The 27,750-nt window shown below is 38.9% G+C and overlaps 1 protein-coding gene across 1 annotated transcript; it reads left to right on the forward strand.

Annotated features, from left to right (window-relative positions):
• The first annotated feature begins 5,609 nt into the window (after positions 1-5,609).
• MCCC1 (methylcrotonyl-CoA carboxylase subunit 1) lies at positions 5,610-25,708 on the forward strand. Its single transcript, XM_084267621.1, has 19 exons — positions 5,610-5,661; positions 6,932-6,978; positions 7,952-8,091; positions 8,374-8,469; positions 8,635-8,756; positions 9,737-9,884; positions 10,691-10,812; positions 11,773-11,884; positions 12,194-12,275; positions 13,044-13,171; positions 14,837-15,020; positions 15,491-15,600; positions 16,615-16,831; positions 17,861-17,947; positions 18,499-18,548; positions 20,028-20,165; positions 21,508-21,615; positions 22,606-22,677; positions 24,098-25,708. Exons 3-19 carry the CDS (start codon positions 8,011-8,013, stop codon positions 24,215-24,217), a joined length of 1,977 nt encoding a protein of 658 aa, XP_084123747.1. The 5' UTR covers positions 5,610-5,661; positions 6,932-6,978; positions 7,952-8,010; the 3' UTR covers positions 24,218-25,708.
• Positions 25,709-27,750: the final 2,042 nt, after the last annotated feature.

Raw genomic sequence — 27,750 nt, forward strand, 5'->3', positions numbered from 1 at the left:
AGGTTAGTGTTTATTTCTCTGTTTCTTCCTGTGTACAGTGAATCAAACTGTTGGTATTGAACCATGCCTGGATTCAGGTTTCCCTGATTTGTTCTTGTGCCTTTTATTGGTATTTGTTTGTTTGTGATTTTTATGAAGCTGCATATGGCCTTTTCTAGACAAATAATACTCCAGGCTTGCTCTGAATGGCAGAGGTGAAGTGCATGTGCTATAAACCAAGGAAGCAACTCAATGCTGCCATGAAATGCTGCCAACAGCACAACAAAATTAATCCAATGGACTTAGTGCTTTCAGTGACAGAAGATCCACTGGAGGATTCCTTACTGAATCAGGACATCCGAGCCCCCAAATACAACCTTCCTCCCACCTGTAGCCCAACCTGAATGCTGCCCTTTCCTTCCCTGGGCACAAAACACATGGCAGCCTGCAGCAGGGATGTGTGTTAGTGTGCCAGCATAGCAGGGAGCATTGCATCTCTGAGTTTAATGCTGAATTAGACAGCCCAGCTGCCCTTTGAGCTGTCACGTGCAGCTTGTAAAGCTGACATCTGTATTTCTTTTCTGCCGGAATTTAGGTAGATATTTGGGTGGCACTTTTATCTAATGGAGTTACTTTGAGATCCTCCCCCAGTGGGAAGCTTCTACAGGCATAATTGGTCTCAGCTGCCAGACTTTATCTTCTAAACATCTTGTCTGAGGAAGCATTTTGAGCAAAGTTTCCCTAAAAGAGCATCATACAAAGAAGAGAGAAACTAGCAGTACACTAGGTTGGCCATAGTACTTACACCATGGGCAGATTCTTTGCTTCCTATCATTTTGGATGTAAATTTTTTAAGCCTGGCAATTGCTCCCCTTCCAGGGCTGCTCGTTGTCAGGCCATTGTTCAGCAGCCTCCCCACTGCTGAACAACGGCTTCAGCAGCCCCAGCTCACTCTTTCCCCCAACTGTGGACTCAGATCACCCCATCTCCGGACCAGAAGATATTGATCATGATGACAGAATGCATTGCACCAAGGAAGCCACACTTAACTTGCTTCTAAGCATGTGCAGGTGAGCCACTCTCAGAAATGAGGAGGTGAGCATATCCCTATAGCTCCTTGATGCTCTGCTACAGTTCTCACCCTAGAGCATTCAATATATTCGTTTGCAGACACAAGGGCATCCCCTGAGCACGATGATATCATACTTAGCCAAATCACCAAGGAGTTTATAAACCAAGATTTAATTTCTTTGAGTCCTTTTTGCTCTCTGGTGGACAAAGTCCAAATTAAAAAACAGCTGTTAATTCTGGCAGAGAGAAGGCAGAGGATGTAGATTAGCATCTTGGGTGTATGGAGATGTTTTGGATGATTATTTCTAGCTTGCTATAAGATTGCTAAAAGTAACTTGCTGTGAGAAGAAAGATATGTTCTTTATTTTTCTATTTTTTGATGTTTCTATAATAAAGGTTGTATTTAGCCATTAAAGTGTGCATTGCTGTGCAATTATTTTGTCTCTCGATTGCTGTTTCCCTAAGCTGTTTGAAATAAAATTACAATCTAACAAACAGGTCTATGGGCTGTGGGTCTAACAAACAAGCCAGGTTCTTCTGCTCTCTGGTCACAAGCCACACTGATATCCTTATATCCTAACCATAACTTTGATGAATATTTCTTCTGTGGCTTGGGCAGCTCATCTGACATTTCTGTCTTTGTTTCATCAGCATCAAAAAAAAATGTATTGAAAATATGATGCCATTTTCTGTTAATCTTCCCACAACTTCCAGAGTATCTCACTTCATTGTGCTGCTTCATACAACTAGATCTGTTTCCTACTGTTCCACTAAACACAGACCATAACTCACAACAGGTGTGGTGGATACTTGTTACTTCATGTTTAAACTACTTTCACAGATAAAAATCTTAGGAATTATGACAAGAGCTGGAGCACCTCTCCTATGAAGACAGAGACTTGGGCTTGTTCAGCCTGGAGAAGAGAAGGCTCAAGGGAGACCTTACAGCACCTTCCAGTACCTAAAGGGGCTAAAGAAAAGCTGGGGATGGACTGTTTGGAGGGCATGGAGTGACAGGACAAGGGACAATAGCTTTAATTAAATTTAGATTGGACAAAAAGAAGAAATTCCTTGATGAGTGTGGTGAGGCACAGGCTGCCCAGAGAAACTATGGCTGCCCCTGGATCCCTGGCAGGGTTCAAGACCAGGCTGGATGGGGCTTTTGGCAACCTAGGCTAGTGGGGGGTATCCCTGCCCATGGCAGGGGGGTGGGACTGGACAACCTTTGAGGTCCCTTTCAACCCAAACCATGCTGTGGTTCTAAGAGTTTTTTGAGAAGAACACATCCTTTCAGTCAACAGTTATGGAAACTAGAGGAAGTAAAGAGCTTGGAAAACCCCATGCATAAACTTGAGAATTCAACAGCTTCTATGTTGGTCAAAGGAATTTCCCAAAGGATGAGGGCTGGAATGGATGATCTTTAAAGGTCCTTTCCAACCCAAACTGCTCTGTGATTCCATGTGAATTTGCTACGATTTGCTGTTTGTCACAACAACCAACTTAAAATGATATATAATTGTAGGACAACTGCATGAGGGTAATCTCAATAAATGGGGGCACTCAAAAATTCTTCAGCTTCATCTTTAAAGGTTTTTCAGACACACTTGAAACCAAATCTGTCTAGATCTTTCTTTGGCTAATAACTGCACCCTGTTTTTGGTGCAGGCTCAGCACAGTTTCTCAGACGGATTGCAGGAAAGCAGAAGATGTGGTAGATGGGGGAGAAAAACCTGTCTGCTGCCAACAGCTGATTTGGTATCTATTAGAGAAGTGCCAGTGATGGAAGCAGAGAGAAAATTACTTCCCTTGGTGATAAAAAAAACAGAATTATGCTCAACTTGCTATTAGCATTTCTAGTGTCAGTGCACGATGGCTTGATTTGTACTTCAGTAGAAAAGCAGGCCTGCCAGGAGAGCAGGGTCAGTCTGCTCTGCTCTGTTGTACTTGCTTGGCCTCCTACAATATTAAATTTGGAGCCAGGTTTGCCCAAGTGAGGCACCTAGTTAGCAGACAAGGATCCTGGCTTGTTCATGTTAGATTTGGAAGCTAGGCTGGTAAATACACACTTGGGAGATGCATTTCAGCAGATGAAGTAGGATTTAGATGGGATCTTCTGCATGTTCATTGCCTAAGGTGAGGCCTGAAGTAGAAGGATGGAGGAACAGTCAACCATTTTGTCTTTTGATGGAAAAAACTTCCATCTCAAAGTCCCACCACGGACTGTCCCAGAAGCACAAGTGACAAGATGCTTGGAGACTATGCTTTTCTTTTTTTTCTCACATCCAAGGCTGTGGCCATTGCATGCCAATAATGCATGTCTGAAGTTTACCAGCCACAGCAACACACACTCCTGGGCTTTCCCAGCTAGTCACAAAATGTCACAAAACCTGCATTTCCCTTTGCCTGCAAGTCCTACTGCCTGTGAAGTTGGTGGATCCCATGTATTTTATTAAATTATAATTTAATTGGCTCGGTTCCTTACTTAACTTTCTTCAAAATTAAAAAAAAAAAAGAGTAGGTTGTATTTCTCGTATGCAGAAACAAAATGAACGGATGTTGGGAAAAAGGAAAGTGTTCAATCTGAGTCAGAGAATCTCTGCAGATTAGAGACAAAGGTCTTGGTTTTGAACCTCAGCTTTCCTAGAGCTTTCTTATACCCCAGAAATTTCTGAAGAACGTGATTGATGAATCCAGTCAATGTTTAACCTCATTCATTTTGCCATGGAGGGGCTGCTTCTTTTTCCATCCCCTCAAGAAAAATTAATTCAGATTTCAAAGAAATTTATGATTTTCACAGTGTGGCCACGGAAAAAAAAATGAGAAAAGTACTAAATTAATCTAAAGCAGCTTTCAAAATACGCCAAGCTGCTACAATAAAGTTTAAAATGTTGCCAGCCCAACCTATGCAGGACATCGCTCGATTCATTGCAGTGCCTCTAGCTCTGTGCCTGCACATTAGGCACGTACGTGTCAGTGAGAAAATAATTATTTTCTGCATTTTGGTTCTATTATATTGCACTCTGAAACATCTGTGTATACAACCTGGTGATGATATTTGACAAACCCTAAGAGCTGTGCCTGCAGCATGCCTTCAGCATGAGGAGATTCACAATATTAATGTGGTTGAAACTTCTGCTGTTCACAGGGTAAACTCCTCCAACACTTCTGATTTAAGTATTGTAAAATATCTGCAGCTCTTCTCAGTGTTTAACGGTAAATTAAACACTGCCATCTCGTGTTAGAGACTAATTAAACATGCTGAGCTTTTTTAAATCTGGATTTTTAAATTCAAAAGGAGGATGTTACGCTGTCAGCACTTGCAGAGGAATGAAATGAATGAATTATGGAAAGGTGGACGCTTCACTTAATAATTTAGTTTTTAAAAAATCGTATCTTCAGTGAAGTGGCTGAACTCCTCACCTCTTGCAGTTGGGTCCCAAGGACCATACTATTTCCCTCAACTGATCTGGTGCCCGAGTAACCTGCTACAAGCTGTTGTGAGAGGTCACCATGCCAAATTAAATAAAGCAACAGGAGAACAGGCAGAGATTACCTGCATGCTCTTTGTATTAAAGCTTCACAGCATGAGTAGGACATGTTAAACACTACCACTATCACAACTTGTGTATTTCTGTTGTAGAAAAGCAGGGCTGCTTTGCTCTTTGTGAACGGCAACTAGACGTGCTTATTTTGACAAACTGCTACTGTTGTTTTCTCAATAATTATTATTAAAACCTTGGCCATGTGTCATACTGCGTCGGAAAGGCTTTAACGCAGCCTGCCGGTATCAGTTTACCTGAGCACTGCTGTTAACCTGGGGTCAGTAAATCGGCGTCACTGAGGCGAACGAGGTGACCTTGGGGATTCGCGCGTCTTTCCTCGCTGCCTCACAAGATCCAGCCCGACCAAGCACCCAGCCGTCCTGCGCCATCCACTCCGGAACGGGGCACCGGGGTGACCAGGGAGCCCGCGAAGCCTGAGGCGGCAGCACCATTCGGCCGCTGTCCCTTCACGACGCTGCGGGTTGTACCGGCCCCGCGTAGTTCCGCGCGGGGGAGCCGTGCCCGGGCAGAGGGATGGTACTGGGCTCCCCACGTCCCTCCCGACCACCCTCACGCCTCGGGTCGCTGCTCTGTTACAGCCCCGGACGTCGTTCCTGAAGTAAGAGGGCCGGCTCAGAGCCCACGTTTACCACAGCCCTAGCCGGCAGCCCTCCTGCAGCCTGTATTACTTCACATTTATATGAATTTTATTTGATCCGCCGTTCTAATACACATTTTCCCCGAGCCATCTGACCCCTTCCGCCCTTCCCTGGCTCTGCCCCCACCAGCCAGCCAGCCAGCCATTTCACCCCTCTCCCAGGTCGCTCGGGACCGCCCCTCGGACGTCCCTCCCTAAGACCTCTCGCCTCCCCGAGTGCGTTCTCTCCTCGCTTCCCGCCCAGCGGCTCCTCCTCAGCGGGGCCCGCCTCAGCACGCCCCTGCGGCGGCAGCCAGTGCCGGGCGGCCTGCCGCACACACCCCCCGTCCCGCCGGCCTCCGCGCTCGCCAACATGGCGCTGATCTTAGCGGCCGAGCGGGGCCGCTGCAGCTTCTGGGCGCTGCGGCGTCTGTGAGTGCAGGGTTGGGGGAGGCGGTACGACAGCGGCCCGGGCCCCGCGGCCACTCGGGGACGGCGGGCGCTGCCTCTGCGCTTTGCCGCGACGTGGGCGACGCGCTGATCGCCCCCGTCGCCCCTTTCCCCTCAGTCCCCTGCGGCGGTGCGCGCCGTGGCGGCCGTTAGCGGCGGCTGACGGGCGGCGGCAGGGACCGCGCCCGGGAGGGAGCCGGCGGCGGCTGTCAGGCCCGCGCGGCGGGGGGAAGCTTCCCAAAGCCGAGCTGCCCGAGGGAGGGAAGGGGAAAGGGTTCTGCGTCCCGGGAGGAGCGAGGAAGCTGGGCCGCCCGCCCGGGCCCGCTGCTCGGGGCGGCCCATGTGTTGTGAGGGTACAAGTACCCTGGGTCCCCTGTGGAAAGAAAGCGAAAAAACAACCACCGAACCGCCCCCTCCCTAGAGCTGCACGGGCAGTTTTAGCAGTTGAAAGTGCCGTGGGTGCTCGGGGTTTGGTAACCATCGCGGGCCGCCCGCTGTGGCCACCCCTCCTCTGCAGAAGGAGTCCGGGACCGTGACAGTCGTTTATTAAAAGTTTAGGAAATGCTCTAATTTCCCCTCTGCGGTCAAAGCTGAGGTCATGCGGTGCCAAGGACTTGTGTCTGTTGTCTGATACCGTTAAAGAATTGCTGAACGTGATCCAAGCTTCTACAGTTGATTTATATGTTAATTAAAACAGTTCCAAGAGTTTACTTTTATAGTTTCTTCCAGTCACTTCAGACTTATCTATCTGATTTCTTTTGTACTTTTTATTAGTTTGAGGTTTAACTTAATTTCCAAAGTCATTTGTAGCTCTAGCTATCGTGTTTTCTGTTGCATGTTTTCTTTATACAAGCAAGTATGCTGTTTATTTCTTTTAGCTTTTCTGTTTTGTGTTTGTGTCCTTTCCCAAATACTTCAAGTTGCCTGCTCGGTAGTAAATGCCAGATGTTGGCTGTTCTGTCCACTAAGAGTTTAAAAAATAGTACAAGTCTACGTTGACTATTTCGTTTTGAATGCTGCTCAAAAAGCAAGAGGGCAATTAATTGTTTCTGTTGTGCTGAGATGAAAACACTTGAGGAGAGATCTAGTGAAGTTTGCACAACCTTCTACTTGAGTATGTTCGATGTAAATAGTTCTATCAAAAACTTCAAAGCTATGATACCTGTGTGTTTCTCTCACCTGAAAATACAAGTAGCTCAGTTGCAAATTCTTCATATACTTTTATAACACTTTTGTGTTTATAATTGTACAGGCAATGGAACCAAGTACACAGATTTGTGAGATGGGCCTCAACGATAGGTATGAAATTTAACTTCTTTAGCTGCTCAGTTTAATAGCTTGTGTAATGTGAATGGCTTTACAATTAGCTTTAGACCATTAGTTGCTGAAAAAACGGTAGGCTTTAAAAAAAAAATCAATATTTGTATAGTTTGGGAAGACAGTAGCCTGTAGCTTACCTAACAAATCATCTTTAGAATGTAAACAAGATTTTGAACAATTTTCGGTCTATTAAGGTATACTCAAAGCTGTTCTTGTGTTACTGATCCAAAAATTGCAAAATCTGTGAGAATTCTTTTTTAGGCATGTTATTGAAACAATATATGAAGTGAAGTAGAAAATGTTTATCAAGACTATTTAAACTGACCCTCTTGTCACATTGTCTAAGAAGAATTAGACAACATCAGAATTCAGAGATATATTTTAATTTTATAGTTTTAAGTTATTTAGCTCTGTCTGTGAGGTCTGTGGCTGTGGGTGCTTTACATTTCTACCATGTTTTAACTGCTGCTATGAGATTTAATAGAGGCTTGTATGTTACTGTTTTAAAAAAAGACCCAACAGACAACAAAAACCTTCCTACCTTGTTATTACTTTGGGACTGTGTATCAGTGGGGAATGGTGCTTTTCAAAGAAACATGAATCACTTCGATTGGGGTGGGGACCTGTTTTTTGTGTCCTAGTTGATCCAGTATGCAGTAAGAACTTTTATGTGTAAGTGTTGTTTGTTGTTTTAGGGCTGGAATATATTTTCTGTCTTCTAAAAAGCAAAAAAGATAAAGTATACTTCTGTGACTCTAAGAAAAAAAAAATCCATGACTAGGATTGGAAATGCTTTTGAGTGAAATGTGGTTTTTCATTATTGGTAGAAATGCACAGACACTAAATATGATGAAAGAGAAATCTGAATTTTAAATCTGCTTTATTTCCTGGAGTGCTTTTAAGGTTATATTTGTTTTAAACATTGCTTACTGTGCTTCATCCTTCTAAACAGGAGGTCACAACATAGGGAAGATCCTTATTGCAAACCGAGGAGAAATTGCGTGCAGAGTGATGCGAACAGCAAAGAAAATGGGTGTGAAGTCTGTAGCAGTGTATAGTGAAGCAGACAGAAACTCCATGCATGTGGCAATGGTGAAGTATTTTCATTACATTTGTGATTAATGTTCATTCACAACAGTACTTCTCATTGAGGTATGGCTCTCTACCACTAGGGTAGCTGCTGGGTTTATAGAACGGACTCTGATTTTGGGAAGAAAGTTCAGAATTTGTTTCACCCAGTTGAGCCTCTCCATGATAAGAGGCAGTGATATCTGTTAATGGTCTGATGAACAATAAAATGACCTCAAAAATTCACTTAAATTTGCTTTTTATTACCTAATAAAGTGTGTGTTATATGTATTTTTTCTGTAACAGGCAGATGAAGCATATTGCATTGGTCCAGCACCCTCACAGCAGAGTTACTTGGCCATGGAGAAAATAATGCAGGTGGCCAAGGTCTCAGCAGCTCAGGTAAGTGGGTGATGACCTTAAATCTTGCATTGCTTTCATACTTTTTATCTTTAGTTCTTTATTTTTATCCATTTTTTTTTCTGCTTTTTGTTTCTTTATAACTCTACTGAAGTTTCAGGGGTTTTTACACTTAAAAAATGGGCTGGTAACATTATTCTATTTTAGGCTATTCATCCAGGTTATGGTTTCCTCTCAGAAAACACTGAGTTTGCAGAGTTGTGCAAGCAAGAGGGAATCATCTTCATAGGGCCGCCTTCGTCTGCTATCAGAGATATGGGTATTAAGAGGTATCTGTTTCTGATTTGTTACTTGGTTGTGCAGTTTAGTTTGGCAAAGCTAGTTTTGTTAACAAATGACCAGTTGCTCCATAATAATGTCAGTTGTCATTGTCTTTTATGGCTTTCTTCAAAGGAGTAAGATCCAGGTTTATAAATGTGGGATTTCTACAATCATAGAAATCAAGGCAATGACATCAAGATTGTTCTGTTATTAGGATTTTGATAATTAAATTCCTAACTGATTTGAGTTCTCCAGAGTTGGAGTATGGCAGTGTTGTATAGTAAGGGTTCAGCAGTCAGATTGGATGTCTTGTATATTGGTCAAAAGATCAGTGGAAATTCAATGTGGCTCATGTAAAATGGGGTAATAAGTTTTGTTCATCACAGAGGATCTTATTCTTCATTACTTAGATCAAAGAAATGTTTCAAGGCTATGAAGTATAGATCAAGAATATGGAAATAAGGTTATTACTAACACATGAACTGTGTAATATTAATGTCAGAGAATTAATTTTTTATTACTTCCTAAAGTGAGAGTAAATTACCTCTGTAATTGAACTAGTTTTGCATGCATACTTGAAGGTACAGTTGTTACACTCGAGTGTTTTATGTGTGCTGTGAATCCAGTCTCTATCATTAAAAAAGTTTTGCCTTTGTACAACTTCAAATATAGTTTTGGCAGGATACAGTGTTGCAATTTGAAAATGTTGGGTTTTGGCCTGAGTAATGTGGGTCAAAAGATAGGAGATAAAAATAAGCCCAGTACTGACTACCACTTTTATCAGGAGGGCTTGGGGACAAAAAAATATGTATCCCTATTTGAAACATTTGATTAAATACAATTCAGTTGTGTGTAACCCTCTTCTGTAAGTAGCCCTCTTGAAGTTAGTGGAACTACTTTTTTTAACATTGGGAACACGTAGAGGTTTGGAGCTTAAAGTAAGAACATACATTATCATCATTCTAAACATAAAACTATTCTGTCAAAGCACTTCCAAAGCTATAATGTCTGCTGCTGGCGTTCCTGTTGTTGAAGGTTATCATGGAGAAGATCAATCAGATGAGTGTCTGAAGGAGCATGCCAAGAGAATAGGATACCCAGTAATGATTAAAGCTGTTCGAGGAGGTGGAGGAAAGGTAAAGGAGCTAATCTGTTTATCACATGGTGTGAATTTGTCATGTCTTCGTATCTGTAACTGAATATTCTTGAAGAAATCTTTGAAAACAGGAGCTGGAAAAGTACTTAAAATTATTATTAATGTGCAGTCCAGCACTATGAAATCTAATTTCCATTTGTTGCACAGTCAGGCACAAAGTAAGTATCTGGTATAAACTGGAAGAGTTTTCTTTCTTCCAGTAGATCTCCAGAAATTCACAAAAGTTGTCCTATGGATTTGTTTGTGTGAAATCAGATGACTTTAAGTTGTTGTTTTGTGATGGCTTCTGTGACTTTTGCTAGCAGTTTTAAATGTTGCATAAAGAGTGGTTAGAAATGCCGTTAATGTATTTAGTGTCTAGACACTTGTTGATAGTGGTGAATTCCCTGTCTAAATCTGCTTTTACTCTGAAATAAATTTCTATTAAAAATGATGTGATAGAGAATTCTAGTTATTTGCAAAGTAGCTATATTTATTTTGTAATGAATTCAGGTTTTCTCTGCCAATCCTAGAAAATTTCTGTGATATTTAAGAAAAATCGAATTTTATACTCATGCACATCAGTGGAATTTTACACTTCTGGCACATTCAGTGGCAGTTGGAAGGGTTGTGTTACTGAAGTTGATAAAAAATTTTGCTAAACTTTAAGAAGGGAAAAGTGTTGTTTTTAAGCTCATTGCTTGCTGTTCTAGTCATGTAAGCCATGTACCTGTTTGTGTGAAACATGGATTTTTATTGTGTACCGTAGTTTTAGACATTTATATATGCTTTATTCCTGAATTTTAGGGCATGAGAATTGCTCACTCAGAAAAGGAGTTTCTGGACCAACTGGAATCAGCTAGGAGAGAAGCAAAGAAGTCTTTCAATGATGATGCAATGCTGATTGAGAAATTTGTAGATAATCCGAGGTGAGAAATAGTTGGTTTAATATGAACAGTATAATATTTACTCTACTGTTAAATAAACATAACTGGTTTAGTAGTAGGATGAAAATTGTTCTTGTTTTATTTGTTCTATGGCAGGTGTTACTTTAGAGTTGTTTATAATGGATTGAATTTCTTCTTGTGAATTTGTTTTGAGTGATAAGAATTGGAATACTGCTGTTTGGGAGATATGTGACATTTAAAGAAATTGATTTCTCCTCAAGTGACCTTTTCAAATTTGATTTACATCTAGAAAATAAATAACTTCATAATACTTAAACTATAGACCTGAGTCAAGCTGTCATGCTGTTTCTGCTGCCCTCAGGTGTCCTAAACTAGTATTTAATCTTTCTCTACTTTGATACTTAAACTAGAAGCGATACTCTTTAGCTCATCCCTGACCTGTGAAATGGAGGTAATTAATTTTCTATAAAGAGCTTCTCACAGAAGTTTATTTGATACTCTTGTACTTTATAACTGTTTTTCTTGAAGCATTGCTGTTCTAAAGGAACTGAGGGTCTGCTTATGCTGTTGGATAGGCATAAGAAAAATCTCTTTAAATTCCTGTGGAATTTCTTTTGCCAACATCAGAGGATTATCACAGATGTGATAGATTTTTTAATAATAGGGAAGTGGTTTTACTGTAATAAAACAACTAATAAAGAGGTGACAGCCTTTAGATGTATCTGGTTTATCCTATGGCCTATGAGGTTTCACTGCAGTAGTTGGCATTTAGAGTCTTACTTCATTTAGGAGACTGAGGAAATCTAAACCAGTTGAAATCCTGCATAACAACAGCCTCACTTCTACATTTTTGGCTGTTTGAGGGTAGACACTTGAACATAGAAGAAATCCTACTGAAGTGTACAGGACTGTGTACGATTCCAAAGTCTTTGGTTTGGGCCTTTACTGACATATGTTGAAACATTTCTTACTATGGAACAGGCACGTTGAAGTCCAAGTGTTTGGTGACCAGCATGGCAATGCAGTCTATTTGTTTGAAAGAGACTGCAGTGTGCAGAGAAGACATCAGAAGATCATTGAAGAGGCGCCAGGGGTGAGCAGAAAGTTTTTACAGTCTCTTTTATGAACTGATGCATTTTAAATGTAATTGCTAACTCCCTTTGAATTCATTTAGCAGGTTGTAATTTATTTGTAATTCTCAGTACCTGTTTTAATTTTGCTAATTGAAAAAAATTACTTTCTTTAGAAAATGATTCTCAGGTGAAAAATTAAATAGATTTCAAATATAACATTGGTAAGGATTTCACTACAGTTGCTAAATACCACAAAATATTCATGCATAGTAGGGTTAATACGACCAAAATTCACAGCAATTTATAATATTTTGTATTATTGTTTACAGCCAGGAATTAATCCTGAAGTTCGACAGAGACTTGGAGAAGCTGCTGTCAAAGCAGCTAAAGCAGTGAATTATGTGGGAGCAGGTAAGTCTGTTGGAGGTATGGCTGCTCCAGAGGTTGGCTTTTAACTTCATAAGACTTTAAGCCTCAAGGCAAACGGCATCAGATTGGATTAGAGTATGACACATATCCCCCAGTTTTTTTGAGGTTTAAGCAAGTAATCACATAGCTAATTGTGATGTAATTACAAATTTAAATTAGATACCTGTTCTGAGCTAGAGACCAGTTGCAGCTGAAGAATTGAAAGAAAAAATTTCAGAGCAGATAATCAAATAGATTGTTGTTGGAAAGTGAGCAGAGAAAGGGAAGTAATTTCAGCATATGAAGAATAATACTTGATATTCAAACAGTAAAGCTTTAAAACCTCCACAGCTCTCTGTCTGTGAAGCCCACACTTTCTCAATTGAAAAGTAACCTGCCAAAATTATTTGTGACTTTCCTCACTGCTTTCTTTGGACACTTATTTTTTAAAAAATAATTGCATGCAATATACATACACACAGTACTTTAAGGAGCCCAGATTCAGTTTTTACAGCTTTAACGAAATGCAGCTTTTTCTGCAGAGGAGAGTGGCTGCTGAACAGCACAGGATACATGAATGTGCAAGGAAACCCCCCTTCTGTTTTCAGACCCCAATTGTGTGACCCTTTAAAACAATTTGTATAGTATTTAGTGACATTCCATGTACCTGGTTTAGAAATAATAGTCTTGTACTGACATGAGTCCATTGTCTTATGTGTCCATTCTGAAAATTCTTGTTTTGGTGAAGTGCCCTTTTATTAAATATTCCAGGAACAGTGGAATTTATTATGGACTCCCAACATAATTTTTACTTCATGGAGATGAATACCAGACTGCAAGTGGAGCACCCGGTTACGGAGATGATCACTGGAACAGACTTGGTGGAATGGCAGCTTAGGGTAAGTGTTCCTCTTCTCTGGTGAAGAGTGCTCTTTGATACTGCCTGTGAGAGACCAGACAGGTTTTCAGATCCTCATCTCTTCAGCTAATAGGGTAGAATTTCCTTTGCTTCAAAGGAACATCTCATGTTACTGTATTTGATCGTAGAGCATTGTGTAGATGCTCTGAATTCCAACAAAGTTGTCTTCCAGTTGTGCAGAGAAAAAACAGTGTTTGTAAAGTATATTTAGAGATGTTACATGGAATGTGGGCAGTGGGAGAAGTAGGGTCCTGATCTTTCTCTTGCCGTGCTGAAAATTTTTTAAAACTCTAGTTTTAAAACTAGTTTTTTAACTCTAGTGTGTCTAGTCCAAGACCAGGATCAGGAGGAAAGCTCTTCACAAAACTCTGTCTGGTGCTGTATCAGTATAGTTACATTCTAAAATAAGCATATAGTGGTGTAGTCTGGAAATGGGCTATTTCCTGACATGCCCCATTTGCAGAGAGATTACTCACACATTCAAATGATGACAGGAAGTTTTGGACCTTAGAGAATTGGAAATGAAAAACAGTTCTGGTTAGATAAATCCAAAAGTGAGGACAGCAGCACACATTGAGCTTAAGTAGATAAGGTGGGGAGTGTTTAGTGTAACTGGAAAGAAGACTAAAATGGCAAGTGCTGATGCAAGGAGGAACTTCTGGCTTCCTGATCTGGAAATGGAAATTGAGCATTGAGTGCTGAATTTGAGCAGGAATCAAACAATACTGAGAGGATGAGATAAGGTGGAAAGGTTCTGTGTCTTGGCATCCGGCTCATTAAGTCAATAGATAGAAAATGTCTGTCAGTTCTTGGAGAGATTGTTTTTGTGAATCTGTATAGTATTCCTCTATAGTACTATTCTTTCTTTGAAGATGGCAGTTACATTCTGCTGTCTCTGCTGAAATCCATGGTGGCAGAACACAGAGTATAGAGAATCCCTGACACTTTAAAAGAAGCTGAAATACTGCTCCAAGAAACCTGTATTTCCCCATGTAGATGGAAATTGTGGAGCTTTCTGGTAAAGGGCCTCCTTTCTCTTTAACTGCAGCAGGATTCTTGCTAATTAATTTTTAGTCTGAAACTGGTGTGTTACTGGTGTTTGTTGCTATTTCTATATTTGTAGAGTGAATTCCTTTCAGTAATAAAATGATGTTTCCTTTTCCATTAAAGGTTCTTAACTTGTCAGAAATACCCCTAGAGAAATATTCCCTTAAATGTACAGGTCCCATAGTATACTGAAGAATCAACAGCATATGCCAGTAGTGCTGGCTGCCAGTAATCCATTTTATCATCTGCTTTTGGAGCAATTTTTTTCTAATACAATCTTGTCTTAGTTGACCAGGCTGTAACTTAGTTTAATTTTTTATATAGGTAGTAGAAAAATATTATGTTTTAGCTGTGTGAAATATTAGGAGGTTGGTCTACATAATAATAATAATTCAAAATCCTTTGACTGGTGACTCCCAAAGAAAAGGAAGGAGTGATGTCAGAATTAGCCTTTTATGACCTACTACTTTTTTCTCTTTGTGCTTTTTTTAATGTGCTTTCTAGTTGTTCATGTTTAGAAGAAAGATATTAAATATTTTATACACTGGCACTCCAGAGTATTGATCTTGCATTAAAGAAAAAACCCTATTGTTTTCAGGTTGCAGCAGGAGAGAAGATTCCCCTAATGCAGGATGAGATTCAGCTGCAAGGCCACGCATTTGAAGCTAGAATATATGCTGAAGACCCAAATAATAACTTTATGCCAGGGGCTGGGCCATTGTTGCATTTATCCACTCCACCACCTGATAGTTTCACCAGGATAGAAACTGGAGTCAGACAAGGTAAAACCGAAGGCAGAGATGTAATCTGAAATATGTGACATCAGAAGCTTTTCTCTGTAACCATTTCCCTCATTGGCCCAATTAAGTTTGACCATCAGGGTGTTGTTACAAAAACAGATCTCTACAGAATTACCCTTCCTTGTCATTGTCCATGTACTTCTGGTCAGTTGATGCATATTTTATTTATGTTTTTCCAAACTGTTGTCCATTGGATCATACTGATTATATTCTTACCACAATTTAGCAATCTTGCATTTTGATTACAACAGAGAAAACTGAATTTGAGCAATGTCACCTCTACGTGTCTTACTGAAGCTGTCCATGGACTTGAAATGTCAGTTCTATAAGGCCATAGAGAAATGTGGCTATGAATTGTGTCAGTTTAATGCAATGTGGTATGCACTACTATGCATTACCACCTTTCAGAAAATACTTGGGTTAGTGTTACATCTTTTTTTAATATATTTCAGGTGATGAAGTTTCTGTTCATTATGATCCAATGATTGCAAAGCTAGTTGTTTGGGCTGAGGATCGTCAGGCAGCACTGAGAAAGCTGCGATACAGTTTGCATCAGTATAATGTAAGTAGAAGGAACTCAGTATCATTTCAGACCTTCAGCTAACTTTGTGAACATTGTGACCTAACAAAATACGGATAAAACTGCAGGAAACCAAAAGTGATCTCTCAGAGGGAGCCTGCATTGCCCCTACCATTTCAGGTTCATTATTTGTTTGCAGAAGTTGCATTTTTCCCTAATTTGCAAACTGTTTTCATTGGTGGAGTGAATAGAGTTAAGTGTGAAGTCCAGTTGCACATATAGATTTTTAAGTTAGGGATATCTTCAGTTGGATGATGCAGCTGGGACTTTGTAGAAGAATAAGGCTTAACAACATTTTCAGTTGTAGCTTTCTCAGACTTAAAAGGAGTTTGTAGGTGGAATTGATGTCGGAGTTTGCTTGTAATTTCTAATTTATAAAACAATTACATTTTTAGACTAAAGAAACATAAAGGATTTTTAATGCTACCAGCTCTTTTTAAGAGGTGGTCCCTTTTCCTACTATAAAAGCACAATATAATTACCAGTTTCACTGATTTCTCTAAAAGTTATTTCTATTTTAATGTTGTTTGCTTAGGTATTTTGCAATACAGAAAATGGATAGTACTTAGTAAATTTATAGAAGTCACTGCTTCTACTCAAATATGGAATATCTGAAAGTGTAACTTACTTTTAATAAGAGGGATTTACCATATTAGGAATGCTCTTTTAAATACTCAGCATGACTTTTCAAAACAGTAGGTTTTTTCCCCCTCAGTTACCTCTCATGACTGTTGGTGGGAAACTCTTTGACTTCACAGCAGACAAAGGTACTGTTTCGAAAACAGTGTGTTTGAGAAGGCTACACTTGATTTATTTTTTCTTTTTTAAAAGCAGTGTGTGCACTGGTAATGAAATATACCAATTAAATTAAAATTTATTTGTAAACCTTGTGTCTTGCTGGTGCTGATTCATCTATCACCTATGCATAAGTTGAGCAGAAAGCTGTATATTCATTCTTAACTTCATGTCAGTTTGTGTTTTTTTTTTTCCTTACAGATTGTAGGATTAAGCACTAATATCGATTTTTTACTGAGCCTGTCAGGACATCCACAGTTTGAGGCTGGAAATGTGCACACTAATTTCATTCCTCAACACCATGATGAACTGTTTCCAACCAAAAAGGCAACCTCACATGAAGTTTTGTGTCAGGCCGCTCTAGGACTCATACTGAAAGAGAAAATGCTAACAGATGCTTTTAGAGATCAGTCAGATGGTAAGGATCATTCTTCTGTTTTGTTTTGTTTCACTTGTGACTGGGTGAGATGGTGCTGGGAGCTCATGTGCAATTATTTAATTTGTGTGCTCCCTTTTTGCCTTTGTGCCTGCTTAGGCTTCTGCAATCTGATGACTGTTAGATACTTACAGACCAGACTGGAACTTTTCTTAGGGGACAGATAGTGAACATATCACCACTGTGACATACACACTGCTTCTCACAGCACTTTAGATAGTGCCTATCTGAAAGACCTTGGAATTCATAAACTGTGTCACTGTGTAGTCTCTGCTTTTTACAAGCCTAAACAGTGAGTGTCTCTCACTGTCACTTATTATTCCTACAGTTGGCCTAGGTCTTCAGAGATAAAATGAACTTTGGTAGGATTGGGAGAGGCAGTTGGGTTTAATGGGGTAAATTCTGACATTGTTCATGGCTGTACCAGTGGAGCATGTGATTGCTGTTAACAAAAACTTCATCTAAACCTAGTATATGCTGCCAACAACTTTGTTAATTTTCTTCCTCCCTGCTCTTTAATTATCCTGGAAACATGGGAGAGTAGCATTGGAAAGATTCCTGTACACTGTTCCCTTGCTTCAAGAGGCGAACTGATCAGGCAATATCTGATAGCTGTATGTCTGATCTATTCTCAAAACCACCAACTAATAGAACCCCCCTCAGTATCCCCAGGAACCTTCACCTAAAGGTGAATCTGAATCTGCTGTGTTGCAGCTGAATTTCCATGCTTTCTTCTCCTGTTCAAGCATATGGACATGGAGGACAGTCAGTATCTTTCTTAGAGGGTGCTGTTGTTAGCGTCATGTTTGCTGTTGGTCACGCAGCCCCAGTTTATTCAATGTTGAAGCTTGATTTGAGGAAGCATCACTACTACAGTGGTTTCCCTACCTTTTGTGTGCAATATAAATATGTAAGTATGATGGTAGTAATAGTAGGCATCGTCTAAGTTCTAAATACTGTATATTACCAAAGTAGAATCAAAGGAATTTATGTCTCTATTTTATGTTTTAGATAAATTCTCACCATTTGCATCCAGCACTGGTAGAAGACTAAATATATGTTATACTAGAAAACTGTCTCTGATGGATGGGGAAAACAGTAAGTTAAAGTGTGGGGAGAGAGAGGGACACTTCCTGGATAAAGCTACTTGAACTGGGGCTTGAAAAACAGGAAAAAAGAGCAGTAGGAGCTTAATGCAATTTAAACATTATTAAATTCAGAACTAAATTCACAGAATTGCATGATTAATCCATATTGATAGATAAACCAAATTAAAGTGACACTACCAGTTTTCATCATTTAAATGAATACAGTTGAGATTTTTAAGAGCTGAGTGCCATTGACATTTGTAACTTCGTTTTGGTCTGAATTGCTCAGCTTTTTTTCCCATCAAAAATCTGTTTTCTGTCCAGGTAACTTAATACAGTTTTCAGGTGTCCATCTTTGAAAAACAAATTACCTGTATTTCAGTATGAAGTCTGTTATGGGCACTAAGCTAATCTGAAAAGACTTTTTTTCTCTTAATATTGGTAGGTCTTTTTTTTTTTTTTCTTTTAAATCAAGTAGGTAGACTAAATATTGTTTATGTCATTACTCTCTAGCTCCTGTAATTAAATATACTCACATATATATTTTGTTTTATTGAACAGTTGTGGATGTAGCTGTAAGTTACAATCAAGAAGGGTCATACAACATGCAGGTACAAGTAATTTTTTTCAGATATTTCATGAGATAAAAGAAGGATCAGTTTCTTGTAGACTTCTCTTGCTATTGACTGTTAGTAAAGTTACTTGGTATTTACTGATACAGGATTTTGGTTTTCATTTGACTGCAGCTGTTTTTGTTGTCTTTTATTTTGACATTAAATTATTTTTGCTAGATGCTGGATTGGCATGGAGGAGCTACTAAAATGCTTCAGAAATTAAGACTAAGAAAAGCATTTGGTTTTCAGTATTTAAAGAGCTTGCTCTCTATTTTTCTTGTATTTGTCTAAAAAATTGGAAGTTAGATTTAAATCTGCATTTAAAAAGACTCTTTTTCTACAGGACCCCTGCTTTATTCTGGGCATGAGAAGGATCTCCTGTGGGATAAATAAAAGCTTTCTAAAGCATTATCTGTAAGATAACACTTTTTTATTTTGAAGATGGAAAATGGAAAGTGATTAGCAAATGAGATGGGGAATGATGACAGTAGTAAACTTTCTGGTTAAATAATTGAATGATGCCCCACAGAATTGTGTTCTCTGTCTGGACTATAGAGATCCTATAGGATACAACTCAGGATGCTTTCAACATGATTTTTTTTGCGTGTGCATGTGTGACAGCCTCTAATTATGTGGCTTATGGGTCTTGTATTTTGCTGAGTGTTGAGTATCTTTCTTGCATCACCTGGAGGCAAATGGGTTTTCTCTTAAATCTGGCACCCAGAATGACTGCATGCTTGAGAATGCAGTCTCTCTCTGTAGTTCAGCTTCCTCTTTCCAATACTCAGAAAAGGGGAATTATGAGAAAAGTCAGTATTTATGAACTACGTAGACTGTATAGAGGTGAGTGTACTAGAAAAACAGTGAGAAAATTACTGTGCTTTCATGTCTATAACCACATGTTGGGTAACTTGAACCCTCATTTCTACTGATACAAATACTGAGATAACCCACATCCCTCAATACCCAGGTTATTTTGAGTGTATTGATTACATTCATAATGCAGGAGAGCTTTTACACTTTAGGCTTATCTCATAGAAGTAATGTCAGCAAAAAAGAAAAAGAGACTGGAAGGAATGGTGGAGGGGGGAAGTGCAATTGAGGATAATGTTGACTTCAGGAAAGAAGGAAGAATGGAGTTTGAGATGAAAATGGAGAGAAGCTGGAGACAGGATTGAGAAACAGAATCTCTCCTCTGTGGGGAAGACTGTCTCTGGAGTGCTGCAAAACCTGTCATGAGGCCTGTCAGCATTATTATCTGCATATTAGCAGATCTGGGCTTGTTTGCTTTGGATTCAGAGTACAGTCTGCTAACTGGAAAAATAAAGGATACATAAGATTTTAAAAGGCTTTTTCTTTAATTCCAGAATTACCCAGGACGAATCATGGGTTATGAGTGTATACTACAAATACTAGCTTGTAGTTCATTGTTGTGAAGGGTTAGGCTTTATCTTTATAAAAGCATCTAACTTTCAGATCCAAGATAAAACGTACCTTATTTCTGGAGAGATCTTCAATGAAGGTGATTCTTTTTACTTGAGGTCTTCAGTAAATGGAACAGTATGTAAGTCCAAGTTGGTCATTTTGGACAACACCATCTATCTCTTCTTTCCGGTAAAGTTCCTTTCTTTATTATCACAAGTATAAAATTCCAGAGTTTCATACGTATAAGTGAACAATATAAATGGCAGGAGAATGTGAAAGAGAATCATAATTTGAAGTTCTTAACATTAGTCCATAATGTTTTGGTACTGGTTGGGTTTAGAGCTATAATTAGAAGTTAGTAGCTTATGGTCAGTGAGTGAGAAAATTACTTTTGGAGAGATAAAATGCAATTAAGTGAATCAAAGGAATTGCAAATTATGGTTTTGGAGAGGATATACAAAATACAAAAATGGCCAGGTATCTAAGTTTATCATAGAAAAGTAGCAATTATTTCAAACTGACAATTATTTGAACGTGCTTGTAACTGATATTTTTGTTTTGATGTATTTAAGTTAAAAATTAAATTATAATAATTTATAGGGGTCTAAGGAAGGGTAAATTCAGCCAATATTGAAAGACTGAAATGATGAGTTACCATGGCATTATTTGCATTGTGTATGTAATGGAGTTTGAAAGGGGAGGAGGTACCCTAATTTGCTTGGTGGTAATTTTGTATTTGCAGGTAAAAGATTGTAGGCCCTTAAAGTAACTCAACAATGTAATCTAAATGTGTATTAATCTAAATGTGTATTTGAATAATTAACCTCCAGCTCTGAGCCCCTTAAGGCTTTGAGTAGAATGCAGTGAAAACTTGGCTGCTGCAATAAGGAGAACAATGTAACTCATGCTGGGATGGCAAGGCTCAGTTTTCCTGTGTTACCAGAGTGGAGTCTGGGGTGGGGGATCACAGAGGAATCACGGGAGCTTTATGGTGTGGGTAGGATGTGGGGAAGAATGAGTCTTTGGGAAAACTCTGGGCAGCAAATCTGAGAGGAAATAGGGGATTGTGAGAAACAGTGAGAATTTTTAACTGAATTTAGCACCGAATCCAGTTTATTGTAGATCGTGAAACTTCACAAGGAAGCTGCCAATGTCAGGCTGTCTTGTTGCAGCAAGACCTGCCTACCCCTTGTGCCTTTATGCCTTTGCTGAAACCTTCTGTGCTGTTGCTGCCTGAATGGGCAAGGTGTAGGTTTGGTACAGAGGGCTGTGCTGAGCCTCTTTTCACAGGGGCAGTTCATTCCTTGCTGATCCTTAACACCTGCTGTGGCTTCTAAGGACTTAGACATTGGTTAAAAGTAGTAACCATGCCGAGTCCCTTTGCTGCCCTGGCCCCAGTAGTCTGCTACCCTAAACAGCTGATTGGTTTGCCTGAAGCTGAACCTGTTCTTTCCCCATATGTCAGCATGTGCATATTAGTGGCATTATTTTACATCGTTAACTCAACTGTTAACTGGTTTTATTTCTGTAGGAAGGTAGCGCTCAGGTTGGCCTTCCTGTACCCAAGTACTTATCTGCAGTGAGTTCAGTGGGAATGCAAAGTGGTGCTGTGGCACCCATGACAGGCACAGTGGAAAAGGTAATTATCATATGGGTAAATAAATTATTTCTCCAATATATATCCAAGTTTACTCTTCTGGAAGCAGTGCTTGCTTCTGTACTGCCAGGAGAGAAGCAGAGCCAGAAACACCAGTGCTATGTGGTTTCTCCCACTGGGAAAAAGCCCTCTACTCTGACTTCAGCAGCCCCTTAAGAGTTTTTAGGCTTCTGGTCTTGATCTTCCAGAACTCTAGAAAAACTATTTAACCAATCCTACTGCTTAAACATTTTCTTCTTCGTCTTAATTACTTTCTAAGTCAAAGTTCCACAAAGTGTTAAAGGCTGTTTGATGTATTTCATCTAACCACTTGCAAAAAAAGAAATATTCAGAGATTCCTTTTTTTGTTAAGCTGTTTATTTTGCTGTTTCTGTTTTTGTTTGTTCAGCAAGTCTTGTGTATTTTTCTGTACAGCAGAAAAGTTTCAACAGAAAACATACTTCCAAGGGAGTTTAGCAGTTAAAGGATTCTGGTAGCAATAAAAAGGCATGAACCCTTTTGTAGGGTGGAGTGCACTGAACATGGTTCTCTCACACACTGAATGAACATGCTAAGGCAGAGTTCTTGCAGAAGAACTTGGTGGCTCCTGCAATCTTCTTTAAAGTTGTTTTTAAAACAAAATTCATAGTGACTGGCTCCAGGAAGAGGTTCTGGACTTACTCAAAATACAAGCTCTTAAGCACAGAAAGGGTAGAATATACATTGTCTCTTCTAGTGTTTCTTCTTGGATAAATAAATGGCTTCCTGGTCATCCTGTTAGCTGTTGCTGAACTACATTCTAGAGCCTCTGGCTTCCCTTGGGTGTTATCTAAAGAACTCAAATACCCAATTCAAGAATAATAGTAATACTATGATGCTGCTTTTGCAAAACCTATTTTATACAGCCTCACTCTGCATTGTAATAGCCAAGATCCATCTGATGATTTACAGTGGTACACACACATATATTTTTTTCCCAATTTTCTTTTGTAGGTGTTTGTTAAAGCAGGGGATAAGGTTCAGATTGGAGACCCTCTAATGGTTATGATAGCTATGAAGATGGAGGTGAGTAACATATAAAAGGTTTTAATCTCAGTATCACTTTATATGCTGTAAAACAAGCGTTGTGTCTGTTTACATTTTAGAGGATTATATTTGCTGTTGTTTTATTAATGGTGATATAATCCATGGTATTCTGCAGTTTTAACATCTATTTGGTTAGTTTTGTCTTCTCTCCCCTACTAAGAAGCCAATAATTCTTTTCATTTTTCTGGCAGCAAACTCTGTGTGTCTCTTGCCTGTGATATATGTAATATCTGCAGGTACTTCATGCAGAAATTTAGCTAATGATGATTTTGTAAATATGCCCAGGATTATTTTTTGTTTATATTTATTGGTTTATTATTTACATAAAGTTTTAACAAGAGTGCAGTAGACATTTGTAATTGTCCACATGGCATTCAGTGGACTAATATTTTGGTCATTATGTCTTGTCACATTGCTTGACTGTGGCTCAGATTGCTTGAACTATATTTTTTGTAGCCTGAATAGTTTGGCTGTTAGCTTTAGCTTGTTTTAAACTTCAGTTTCTGGTAGCAGAATCGACACTGTTGGGAAAATTTGCCTTTCCTTTATTATGCTCTTCTATAAATAACACTAAAAATGACATGAAATGAAATATCTGTGCACTAAAGAAATAACACCCAAAATTACTTGCAAATGGACATGCTTGTGCCTGTCCAGCTGATAGCTCAGACAGACTGAGTTATCCTGGTTTTCAGTGCTATTGCAATCTAAAATGTAAATTTTAAAAAGCAAATTATTAATTAATTGAATTATTGCTTGGCTATGACAATATCTGGTATTACCTTAACCCCATTTAGAAAATTAACAAGTAACAAAACTTCATTGGAAAATTAACCTGTTACGATAACAAATAGACCAGTGAGGGGATTGTAGGTAAAGATGCTCATCCTTTACTGTCACTAGTAACTGTATTTGTATTTCATCTAGATTTGCCAAATATTTCTTCAAAAAAAGAGCTTTCCTGGCCAGCAAACAGAAATATCTTTAGTAAATCTGCAGATATCTATTCCAAGGGAACAAATCTGCCTTATGATTAACGTTTTGAACTCAAACTATTATTTCAGCTTGATAGCTGTTATTATAACAAGAAGTGTTAGTGAAATAAGTCAGCTGTTCATACTTTGAAATATAACATTATTTAGCATTTTTGTCCCCAGTATACTTTTCAAAATAAATACTGATGAGAAAATAAAACTTGAAAACTATAAGGATATCATTTTAAAAGAAGGTTTAAAATAAATAGACACATGTCAGAGGAAGTAATTAAGTGTACTCTGTTCTAATTGAACCAAAAGGGTAATATTAGCATTTAATGTGGGGGCAGGGAGGAGAAGAGAGAGAGAGAGGAGAGGAAAAAAGAAGTATTGTGCTGATTGAATATTGATCTGTTTGTGTGCAGCACACCATAAGGGCTCCAAAGGCAGGAGTGATAAAAAAGGTTAATTTCCAAGAAGGTGCCCAGGCCAACAGACACGCTCCACTAGTTGAATTCTTGGATGAAGAGGCCGACTCGAAATAAAATTCAAGGAAGGTGCATTTCATTTTTTCTACTTTGCTGGGTTTCTCTCAGGAGAAGATTTCTTCAGATTTCCAGCAAACCATTTTGTATAATACATTGGGGAATTGGTTTCCTCTGCACTTCCTGCGTAGTTTGACTGTACATTTTGCTGACTTTACTGAAATTTGGGTATCACTCTCGTGCAATCATATATTTAACTTGTGGACCTATGTGATTGTTGTTCAGTGTTTATATTTGCCTCTGGAAAGGTATTGGACTCAAATAAGATGTGGAACTCTTGGATGGGGGAGGTGAGTGAGGACTGTACATTAAAACCAGCTAGGGTTCTTTTGCCTGCTTCTTCATTCACAGCTGCCTTTTTCCCTGAGATGTGAGAACACTGATTTGAAGGAAAGCTGAAAGGTGACAGTTGTTTTATGAATTCATTTCTCTGGCCAAATTCCTGCTTGTGGCTTATGCTTTTGCCTGAATAGGGAATTCAGGATTGTCCCTTGGCCCAGGATCCCTCTCAGTCATGTTTTGATCCAACATTTTCCCAGTTACCTCAATGAGTAGTGAAAATTTCCAATTTAAAAATTATTTTAATATGCTTTGAAATATCTGATACAAAGCATTTTTCAAAGACATATTAGCATTTTCTACACTAATAAAAGCTGGAATGCAATGGCTTTCCAAAAATATCACTTGATCTCTAAGTATGAAGTTGTAGCACAGAAAGCTTATTTAATACTTAAGAAGAGTGCCAAAATAAAATACTGACTTCAAAATTCTCTTTGCTTTTTCCATACTGTTCATGTTCTGATATATTACTTATTGGCTGGAATGAATTATCCCAAAGTCTTCAAAACAACATGAAATATAACTAAGAACAATAGAATTTTTTGTATCAGTCGTGTTACAGAAGGGAAAATTATTTTTTGCTATGCAAAGAAAATGTTTCTCAGATACAGCATACTGATGATTTGCCATGAATTTATTTTAACTTGTTTAAAAAGTACGTCAGAGGAACAGGAAGAGGGAAAGAAAAACTGTGTTTTAATTGTTGTAAACTTAAAAAATCTTCTCACCTTTTAGTTAAGGTAAACTTCTGCTTGTCATAATAACTTTTGATATACTAATTTAAGGCAGCAGGGTGGTTTATACTGCGGAAAGGAACAAACACAGATGCTGCAGTGATGCCAAACTTGCAGTTACATCTCTGCAAATGGATCCTTACACTTACCTGAAATCTCATTTCTGAATCAATGTAGACTTTCACAGGGAATTCTCTGATCAGATTCTGTATGTGTGCAGCCTTGCCTGCAGTGCAGACAGAAATTGTCCAAAAGTAATGGCTCTGGATGGTCTGTACATTAAAAGCACACAGTAATATTTTTTCTGTTGTCCTGGTAATCCAGTAGCCACCTAACAAAAAATTACACTTCAATCACCATCTTGTAGAATATCACCACAGTGATTTTTATGTACTGCCAAATAAAAATTAAGCTTAACTCCAAATGTTTGTTTTCATTTTGCTCCGTTTTGTTTTTTCCCTGGTTGCTTATGTTTATGCATTAAGAGGGTTTTAAGCAGCTGTTTAATGGATCATCATCTGATACCTGGCAGACCACAATCTGCAGATCACATTTAGGAGCCAGTAATCCAAACAGTTGTAATGGGTTTCACTGCAGGTATGTTCAGTGACTGGGTTTATCTAAAAATCGAATCTACATATAGAAACATGAACTTGGTCCTGAAGGGACACTGCCACTTGGCATTTATTTTTTCCTATCTATGGGACATTGCTGTGTTTCTAGACTTGCTTTGCTGCACTGAATCTGTAGCAAAACACTGAAACTCACAGCATGAATATTTCTGTCCACTAAGTCTGTATTGCTTTCTTCAGCCAGCCAACAAAACGTGAACATGTTCCATGGAAGATGACAGAATTTCTCCCTTGGCAATGGAGAAAAATAATTTTATCCCTTTTAATTTTCTGTTACTTCTGAAAATTAGCTGTTATGTTTTTTTTTTTCTCTGTAGGTTTTCACTGAGAGTGATTTTTCAAATAGTGATAGTTTTGTTTATTTCTGAATAGAATCTTTTGCTGAAGTCGCTGCTAGAACTTGCACACTTGAATTGTTTTGCTGCAATGTGATTTAATTAAACCTGGAGATAAACAAAGAATTATTAAGTGTAGGTTGTTTCTGTAAGCCAGAATTTTAATTTACAGAATATTTAGAATTCTGTTCGTAACACAAGCACTTACTTCTAATAAATGTGAATTGATAAAAGCCATATGATAGTAACATAATTGTAACTAAACTAAAATGTTATCTGTAGAACAGTAGGATAAAAAAATTGGTAATTGCTTAAAATGCAGTATTTAGTATTTGAGCAAAACATACAATCTCTGACAGTTACTCATTGTCAATATACCTTTTCTAATAGTGCTGCAGTCCTGATACAGAGCAATAGATACTACATATATATGTGTATATATATATAAAAGATATCCTAGGAACAATGAATCTAAACTGATTGTAAGTGCAATGATCTACTCTGCTGCCAGAGGAGAGAGGGAACTGGGTCACAGGATATGTAGTTCAGCCGCAGTTGATGGTTTGATAGTCTACAGGAAAGAACGAGGGCGTTAGTGTTCCAGACTGTGGCTTCTGTGAGCCAGGATCAGAGGGTAGTGCTCAGTGAGCAGACTGGTCAGCTCGTTCTGTCAGGTACATCACATCCTGCTCGACAGTGTGAATGTTACCTCCCAAACCAGCATCCTTTCATTGGCTTCATTATCCACCCGTGGGGATCTTGGTCTCTCTTGCACTCTTCACCTTCTGTCAATTACTGTAGCTTACACCCAGGGAAGATCTGTGACGTGTGAATTCATGCTGAACCAGTGATGAGGACAAGGGGAGTGGAAAGCAGGAGAGCAGGACTGTGTTCTCATTTCCGCCACTGACTCACCATGACTTCAGGCAAGTCATTTAGTAGATGCTTGCCTGTGTTTCCTCCTATTTAATGAGGTTGTTGGTAATCAAAACATTGCAAAATTTGTGGGGACAGTAATTTATAAATAATTATTTTCCATGCTTGCTGGTAAAATGGTAATTTCAGATGTAGACATTTTTACTTGTTATTTTTTACATTTTATATAGTAAGTATCTCTGCCAGTGAATTGTAACAGTGCTTTCCTATGTGTATTGAATCCTTAATCGTAATGGCTTTACCTACCTAGTTACCAGAAAATCCTGGTTTCTGTCTTCATGATGCTTAAAAGAAGAGTACTCAGGTGTTTTGGGAGGATCTTTACAACTTAGTCAAGGATAGGGGTAACTAAGAGCTTTTACACCAGGTGTGTTCTCAACAGATACTTTAAAACCTTGTAGAGTTCTGTTCAAATTGATAGATTTGTACACATGAACGATTCACAGGCATTCACTTGGTACCTTTATGATACTGGGGCATAGCCACCTGCATAAGAATTCCATTTGGAGACTAATACACACTACTGAGCACTGTATTAAAAATCAGTATTGCAGAAA

This window comes from Gallinula chloropus (genome assembly GCF_964237585.1).
Source record: "Gallinula chloropus genome assembly, chromosome: 8".
Lineage (NCBI taxonomy): Eukaryota > Metazoa > Chordata > Aves > Gruiformes > Rallidae > Gallinula > Gallinula chloropus.

What these genes read in the sequence shown, in the direction of transcription:
- MCCC1 (XM_084267621.1), top strand. Translation starts at nt 8,011, where the DNA reads ATGCGAACAGCAAAGAAAATGGGTGTGAAGTCTGTAGCAGTGTATAGT. An exon ending in TTCGAGGAGGTGGAGGAAAG is followed by an intron (nt 9,885 to 10,690) that starts GTAAAGGAGCTA and finishes CCTGAATTTTAG; the next exon opens with GGCATGAGAATTGCTCACTC. An exon ending in TTTTAGAGATCAGTCAGATG is followed by an intron (nt 16,832 to 17,860) that starts GTAAGGATCATT and finishes TTTATGTTTTAG; the next exon opens with ATAAATTCTCACCATTTGCA.